This window comes from Grus americana, chromosome 2 (genome assembly GCF_028858705.1).
Source record: "Grus americana isolate bGruAme1 chromosome 2, bGruAme1.mat, whole genome shotgun sequence".
Classification (NCBI taxonomy): Eukaryota; Metazoa; Chordata; class Aves; order Gruiformes; family Gruidae; genus Grus; species Grus americana.
The window spans coordinates 19,685,843-19,694,549 of NC_072853.1; the positions used below are offsets into that span (position 1 = coordinate 19,685,843).

The window sequence follows — 8,707 nt, forward strand, 5'->3', positions numbered from 1 at the left end:
AGGGTCACTGACATCTGCATCTGTAGATATGATACAAATACTCTGTGAAACAAAGCGCCTTTGCTGCTCTCCCTCCCTCCCCTTGCGAACTTGCACTTTGGTTACAGCTGTGGCGCCTTGGTCTGGTTATGGGGGATGTTGTACTGGGCATGGAGTTGGTTAGAGGGGGATTGCCCTTTGCAAGAGCTAGGCTTTGCATTTCAGTGCTTGAAATTGGGCTAGGGAATATCTGGGCTGGGCTGAACCAGAGGCACAGAGAAAGGGGGGCTGATCCCGACGCTGGGACTTGGTGAGGTTGGGAAAGTATTGGGTTAAATCCGAACACGCCTAATCCTAACACCGGTTGCTAAGAGTTGCTGGATGGCAAGGATGGTTGCTGGATGTCTCATCCTCAGCTCTGCGGAGGATTTAAGAGAGATTGTGCACCTGAAGGTTTATCTGCATGGAGGGGATGATGGTAGCTGCAGCTGCATCTCCCCCTCGTGGAAAAGACAGCAAAAATGGGGTTTGTGGTAAGTCTGCAGCCACTGGCCAGGGGTCTCTGTGCGCGGGACGGTGCCCAGAATTTCTCAGGTGAGAGATGCTCCCCGTGACCGGCTGCTTAAAGGATGTTGGAAAGTTATTTCCATTCCCTCGGTAAAGCCACTATCGTGGCTCTGCAGCGTGAGACCTGGCTATGGCTTGGGACATTTGCCATTTGAGTGACAGACTGAAAAGAATCCTACCTTTAGGGTGGGTTTTTTCTAGATGATAAGACATTCTTAGTACATCTAGCTACTACCAGCCCTAGCAAAATGAGAGCAGTTTTCCTTGTGTGTGCCAGAGCTTGAGAAATAAAAGCTATGATGCATAGAAAGTCAGTAATCAGATAGATGGCTTAGTAGCTGAGAAGCACTTGAGAGCCACACGTGATTATTGGATTATTTTAAGGCTGTTAGAACTGCCTTGCTATGCTTCTGTGCCACATGAAAACCTGCATACATGTGTACATATGTATAGGCCCTGTTAGCCTATACACATTTATACATATATACATGTAAGTGTACATAATGTCAGAAACCAAAATAGAAGCAGCTTTCCCCCCAGCAAGTGGTATTTTCGTACGGAGAAACCTCCAGTTGCAATCCCAATCACTGAGCTCCCGAAGGAGCCACGTGAGCAGCCTCATTCATCTGTTGATGGCTGTGAGAAAGCAAACAGGTTGTCACAACAAATGTTCCTAGCTGAGGCCTAAAATGGCTTCTGTAGCATGAGGGTTTTGTGTCCAAATGTTTTTTTCTGCTCTTGTTGAAGTGCCAGTTCTGAAGAAATGTTGAAAATCTGGAACAGATCCAGAGCTTGTCCTCAGGGATGTTTGAAAATTCATGCAACTTCTGAAATTCACACAGGACGGACAAAGGAAGGATGCTTGTGATTCACTGTTATTTTGAAAACAGTCTTTGAGTTATAATTTCCATCATGTTTTCACTCTTCCCTTTTCCTTTCCAGGGAGTGAAGCTGATTTTAGCTCTTCAAGCAGCACAGGCAGTATTTCAGCTCCTGAAGTCCATATGTCCGCTGCTGGAAGCAAAAGATCTTCTTTTTCTCGCAAGTAAGCAAAGCAATTTTTTCTGAATATTGCAAGTGTTGCTAGTGCAAAGATAGACTACTGTGTAAGGTCTTGCAGTTAATACGTACGATACCAGTATTGTGAGTTTTAAAACAATTAGAGTAACACTGTGCTCTCAGGCAGCACTTACACTGATGAGAACTGTAATATGAGAAAGAAAAAAAATAAAAATGCTGTATGTGGAGCCCAAAAATTGTCAATATGCCAGATCAGCTGACTGGTAGGTTTTTGTTGTTTATTCATAACAAGTACGGCAGATACAATCAGGTAAGGCAGACAAGGCATTGGCTGGAGTGGAGGAGGAGACAACTGGGTGTAAGTTAGTTAACAGCAGTACTTCTAACCAGTTAACCTTTTGGTCTTATCACTTTGTTTTCTCTCTGTAATAAATTTTCAGCTTCGCATGTGCTTTTCCAGATCATGCCCTTATTTTTCGTAGGAAGTAGACAATATTGCCTTTGACGTTTTTTTCTTAAACACCCTTGCCCAACCTTTATATAACTGAAACTATATGCAAATAAAAAAAATACCATAGTCATCTATCTAAATGAACCTTTCATAAATGATTTCTGTAAAATTTCTCGCTATCATGTGTGAAGTGCAAATCCAGACAGTTTGTGAATAGGGGGGCGTTAGGATGGAGCAGTGTACATTGTGCTCTGCCCACGCAATCCCTGCTGGTTACATTTTTTAGAGTAGGTGGAAAGAGTTCAAATCGCCAGGACTGGTTTCCTGCCCTTTGTGGAAGAGCTGGCAGGCAGGCTGGGACCAGCAGTGGGATACCCGTATGTTTAAGTCACACAGACATCTCCAAGGTCGCAGCGTGCCCCACTGTACAGAGATCGGCAGAATGATGTTTAATGAGCAGTTTCCTATCTGTATCGTGAGACTGTTAGAAAAATAATCATTACTTAAGCTCTCTGTAGATTAAATCTAACAAAGTTACTGACTGTGGGAAAAGCCAGCACTAAGTATAATATGAAGCCCTAAAATCATCTTACTTTTAGTAAGATTATGTATCATTTCATATATTATTGTGCATTTAAATATAACTTTAAATTAGAGCATACTGACCTACTTAATTGGACAGAAGTCCTGTGTAATAGTGCTGCTTCAAATGCATCGCTGTGTTACACACAGTCCGTGCACGTTCTGCCTCACGCCAGAGCTGATGCTGTACTGTACGCAGTGGAAAGAGATGTCTCCTTTGCAATATGTTCTTTTTTAACAGTTTGACTTAACTTGCTATGAAACATTTTAATGTTGTCACAAACCACAGTCCTGCACTTCATTGTAAAATAATTATAAAATCACCCAAACCACAGGAGTGCGATGAAGGTTTGCAGCAGCCACTCAACCATCTGTTCCTTATAAACTGTTCCATTTTCAGAGAAGGGAGGAAACCAAGTCAAACGATTTTAAGAAGAGATTTTGCTTCATAATTCTGTGGTATTTAAATTTTTATTCTCAAGCCTTCTCTTTTGCTGGCTGGATTTGCCTTTTTCCGTATTTTTTTGAAACCTGCCCTTTCATTATAGTTTAGAAGAACAACTTCCATGGGAGGATGAAGGAAGCAGCGTAGCAGTGTAGGAGGGCAAACCAAGCGAGCAAGCAGGGAACGCACCCCGAGAAGCTGTCCTCAGAGCGCCCCGGCCCTTTGGCAGCTGTCGGGCGGTGCAGATGCCAATTGCTTTCAGGCACACACAGTTGGCAGTCAGCTTATTTAATAAAGAGTGGGAAAAGAAAGGTAGATATGTTTGAGGGAAACTGGAAGGAAGAAAGAAAAGGCTGTGCTTTCCTTTGTCTTTTTTAATACCATTTCAGTCTGCTCTCCGTGGGGTTCAAGCTATATCTAAGGAAATGAATAGCTGGCAATGACAGCTGAGGCACCCAGTACGCCAGAGGCAGAACAGAACAGTGGCTCAGTCAAAATCTGTTTTCACTGCACGCTGTGATCCCTCGGGCTGCTTGCTGAGGAGCATGAAGGCAGTCTTACAGCAAACCTCCCCAGACGGGCATCTCTCCGCAGGGCTGGCCGGGGAAAGCTGAAGTGTGGTTCTTCTGGCAGTCATCCAGGCTGCAGTCCTCTCGTTACTTAATGGAGTCAGAGGTTCAGGGAACGTGGACGATCTGATGGAGTCACTGGGAACTGTGCTGTCCACAGGGAAATGTGAAAATGGCCGAGGTTTCCCCGATCACGTAATTCAGACTGAGAGCCCCACGTGAAAGAACGCGCAGTGGCTGATGGCTTCAGGACTTTCTTCCCGGCCACTCACAGTTATCTATCTGGTTTAGTGTTTAGACAACTTTGTGTGTAAAATAAGACACATAATGGGTGTGTGACAAGGATAATCCAATGTGCTTTAACCATTTTGGTTCCCCTCCAGTCGTGGCCCTTATGGTCGGAATAATGGATCCTTATCCTACAAGTCTGGAGCCAGCCCACCTGCTTCCCATGAAAAGGACCTTTTGTCAACACTGTGCAAAAACCAGCTGAGTCCTGCTAACATCCATCAGAGTTACAGGGCTTCTTCAGCCAGCAGCAGCAACTCAGGCTCATACAAAGGGAGCGACAGCAGCCCAGTGATGAGGCAAGTCTCTACTCCAGCATCCCGGTGTTCAGCGCACTGACTTACCTTCTTTGCACTGTAACGTGGGATCAGCTGTATGAGTTGCCAAGCAGGTCGCCTTGCTCCTCAGCGTAGGTGTGACTCCTCATGTTGGTGGCTCGACAGTCAACAGGGTGCTCCATCCCGTGTAAAAGCTTTATTGTTTCAGCACTGTAAAATTGAAGGTTACTTTTAGTCAAAGCCCTTTGTAGTCGGTTTTCACTCCGAGGCAGGCTTCTTCATGTGGTTTCATGCCATCAGGTCTCATGGGGATTTACTGGTTCTTTCGTCTAAGTGTCCTTTCACTTTGGAGAGAGTTGGGTGGGGTAGTATAGAAAAAATTGTATGCCTGGGTGGAAATTCACCCTGCCCAGCCTTAGGCACCTCCCTGTGCAGTTTCCTGCGCAGGAAAAAGAAGAGATACCGGCCAGAGCATGAGACGCATATTGCAGAGAAGAAATTGCCACCATGCTGCTGCTGTTCCCCTCCCTCAGGCAACTCAACAGCCCAGCATGTCAGATACACACCTAAAGCTAGGTAGGATGAATCTGGGTTTCAGCGTGCTCAGCTTCATAACTCACGTGTGGAGCTGATCTCGGTCCTTACCCTACCTCGCCTGGCCGTGTCTGCAGCCCAGCTGCCTGCTCTTGGGCACACCGCCCGTTTTGGGCGATGGGATGGCAAGGTACTTTAAAGTTAAATGTCTCATTTGATGTAATGGCACTGAGACCAAGTACAATAAATAGTAAATTTGGCACTGTAGCCACAAATCAGTGGTTTCCTCAAGTACTTTGATTTGCCAGAGGGAGTCACTTGTGCGGACACTGTGGAGTCCCAAATGGGTCAAGCTTTGCATCAGTCTGTGGGGTGTTTTTATTTTTGCCAGGACTCAAGAACTAGGAGTGATGTTATCTGATGGTTTGGTGTTTTTTTTTTCTTTTCAGGCGCTCAGGGAGATACATTTCTTGTGGTGACAATCACAGCATTAAGCCACAAAATCCAGAGCAGTATTTGACTCCTTTGCAGCAGAAAGAAGTTACAGTACGGCATTTGAAAACAAAGCTGAAGGAATCTGAGAGCAAACTTAAAGAAAGGTAAATTTCACTTCAGAAATCAGAGTTAGAAAGATTTGTTCAGGAGCATTTAGGAGTGGGAATCCTGAACGTTTTTACTCATTTCTTGACCACATAAAATTTTCATTAAGAAATTTGAAATATGATCAGCCTGATTAAGTTGTTTTCAGATATTTCACGTTTCATAGCATTCTCTCAGGGAATATGTACCATGCAGTTTAGTTCTGAATATAGCTGTTTCTTTTCCCTTTTTTGAACTTTCAGAATAGAATATTTTTAAGGGATTTTTTTTTACCAGTCTGATTTAGCATTGAGACCTTTTATACACAAAACAGTTTCTACCTGCCAGCATGTATTGCCTTAGTTTCCTGTTCTACCTCAGTCAGTGAAATATGACTACAAATGTCCCCCTTCCCCCCCAGTGAAAGAAAAGCTCTTACACAAACCAGCATCCACTTGTGGTTTTGTCACTTAGATATTGAATTTTTCACAATAGCCCTTTGTATGGACACTGAGCAAAGAAGTGACAATGCGCGTTACACAGTAACAGATGTTGTCTCTTTTACTAAAACCGCACTCTGAGAGCTGGCTCTCCAGCACACATAACCCAAGCAGGCACAAAGGGGTGTTTGAGTGGAGCCCCATCATGGTTTCAGCTGAGATATAGAGTTAATTTTTCTTCCTAGTAGCTGGTATAGTGCTGTGGTTTTGGATTTTTGGACAAGCGCCAAGGCAGCATCCCAGGGACCCTGTGGTCCAGCTCGGGATAGTGCAGCCTCTGCATCTGCGAGGGCTGGATCTCACGTAGGGGCCCCCTTCCCCACTTCCTTGCAAGTCCCTGGCTCCACGCTGGGCAAAGCAAGCCGGGTGCGCACAGCCCCGAGCCATCCTGCTGTCTGAGCCAGCGTGGGCTCTGGCTGTAGTGACGAGCTGCTGGCCGTCACGGGGAACACATTCGGGCAGCTGATTCTCCTTTCCTCCAGGGCGAGGCAGTAGGTGAGATGTTGTAGGTGTACTGGTTGGACCTAACCCAGAGGTCACCATCTGCACCTCAAAATGCCCGAGATCACAAGGCTGCAGGCTGTGCGGTGAGGCCGGTGAGTGCAGTTAGCCATCAGCCAGCGTGTCTTGGCAGCTGGCTTATACCTCTGCCAGCTCCCTCAGAGGCAGCAGCAAATGATGCACGGAGGAATTTGCTTCCTTCTTGGAGCATCTCTGCAGCATAGCCGTCCCAGTGCAGTGGAGCCTCCCATTGAGTCTTTCACTGACCAGTCAGCAGAAGTGTTACACCATTTTTATTTTGCTACAGGGAAACAGAAATAGAAGAGCTCAAAGCTCAGCTGGGACGGATGAGGGAAGACTGGATTGAAGAAGAGTGTAATCGTGTGGAGGCAGAACTGGCCTTAAAGGAAGCAAGAAGTGAAATTAAACAACTCAAGCAGGTTATTGAAACCATGAAAAACAGCTTGGCTGAGAAAGACAAAAAAATTCAGAAATACTTCATAGACATAAACATTCAAAACAAGAAACTGGAATCTTTGCTGCAGAGCATGGAGATGGCTCAGAACAGCTCTATGAGAGATGAGCAGTGCGTGGAGTACACGTGTGACTCGGAGGGGAAGCCGTTAGCGTTGTGTGCCACGATGCCAGACAGCCTCAGCACAGAGGACCAGGCTCTGGAGGAGGTGGCAGATAGTGGGCTCCTTCTTAATGAGGACACAGCTAATAGGACTGATTCATCTGAAGAGAATTTGACCACCACAACCTCCGAGTTGAGTGATCCAGCTCCCTACAGTTCTGCTGTGAATAAAGAGATGCTTGATGAAAAACTAACTTCTTCCCAGGAGGAGGAGAAAAGCAGCAACATGATGGTGGAACAGGCCGTCCAGACTGATGTGGTGCCATATAGCCTAGATGTGGAGCAGCTCATTCAAAACATCTTCAGAGCTCAAGATGCCTGTCCTCTAAGCCCACCTTCTTCACTGAAGGAATTGGGTGAATTTTCTCTTGGAAGCTTCAGTGATTCTGGTGTCATAGTGGACTTAACTCCAAGTGATCCCAACTCTGCCATCCTTTTGTCTCCTGTGGAGTCTCCATGCAGGAAGGTGGAGCACGGAGTTAATGAAAACCGTTTCATGAAAGAACTTGATTTTACAGAACCTCATGATGATGAAGCCTTTGGGTATGTCAATACTTTCTCTCAGACAGGAATAAAAAGGAGATACTGGAGCAGCAGTCTCCTCAAAGATGTTCTGGCTGTAGCAGCCCCTGTTGTACCAACTATCATGTGGGCTTTCAGTACTCAGAGAGGAGGAACAGATCCCATTTATAATATTGGAGCATTGCTCCGTGGTTGCTGCCTGGTGGCCCTGCACTCTTTACGCCGTACACCCTTCAATATCAAAACCTAAATTCCACTCCGTCCCTGGGCACCAAATGGCTGAGGCAGAGAGAAGGAGGGATGAGAGAGATCATAAAAAGTTACTGTATATCCTGGCAGAGTCCATCATTTTGCTTTTGACTATTTGATTTGCACTATAAATCAGTTCAAAAACATGTTTCTTGTGTCAAAATTAAAAAGCTGAACACTGTAGTTGCACAAGATGTTTTTAACTGGTGTTTTTAACAGTACTGCTGCCTACAGAAATAGTCCTCCTGCACCCAGGCACTGTGACCCTCCTGTGCGCTGGTGTCTTTCTGGTGCCAGTGCATCTGCACAGTGAACGTGACCAGGGACATCAAAGAGAATTACAGCTAGCGCTCTTCCGTGTTTGTTTGCTGAGTTAGCATTAAGCTCAGTCACTTTCCCTGGCTGGTTCACCAAGCAAACGTGGAAAAGCTTTGCACTGGCTCAAGGGCAGCGCGAGATGCACATGGGAACAAATGGCCAGGGAAAGGTGGGGTATTTCTTTAGGCAGCACTAACCTAAAACATTTGGGAAACTAGAGTGTTAAGTGACATGGAGGCTTGTTCCCATAAGTGTATCACACACGTGCTCCAGAAAGCATGCTAGCACTTTCCATTTGTTGTCCGAAGTGTCAATTCAATTTAGAGGTAAAACCCCTATTCCCCAGGCAGCTTCCAGCACATCGTTCGTGCCTGTCTCGTGTAGTGCTCTTCTCAATCGTACAATTGCTCGAGCATTTCACTGGTCTTGTGCGCATACGGGGACTGTAACCAAAAATGTACGTTGTTGGGAGTCTTGAAACTTATTACAATGATAAGTATAGGCGTGGATACACTTTGAATCTTAATGTTGTTTTAAAGTCTTAATGTATTGGAACCCGATAGTCTTTTGAGCCCTTTGAAATACTATGTATAAATGTATTGTGTTTTAACTTATTGTTTATTTAATTGCTTTATTGTAAATTACCTTTATAACCACAAGTTCAATAAAGCATGTTCGAAATGTCAAA

General features: G+C 45.2%; 1 protein-coding gene across 10 annotated transcripts in view; it reads left to right on the plus strand.

Annotated features, from left to right (window-relative positions):
* Positions 1-8,707, plus strand: part of SYBU (syntabulin) — a 43,202-nt gene extending 34,495 nt beyond the window's left edge. For 7 of the 10 annotated variants that reach the window (XM_054815799.1, XM_054815796.1, XM_054815798.1 and 4 more), the window contains 4 exons: positions 1,489-1,591; positions 3,997-4,200; positions 5,163-5,312; positions 6,601-8,707. In XM_054815799.1, the coding sequence (XP_054671774.1) occupies positions 1,489-1,591; positions 3,997-4,200; positions 5,163-5,312; positions 6,601-7,702 (1,559 nt within the window). In that variant the 3' untranslated portion in view covers positions 7,703-8,707. Of the gene's footprint in view, positions 1-361; positions 513-1,488; positions 1,592-3,996; positions 4,201-5,162; positions 5,313-6,600 lie in introns of those variants that run through there. The other 3 variants (XM_054815801.1, XM_054815800.1, XM_054815803.1) reach the window with 2 other exon arrangements.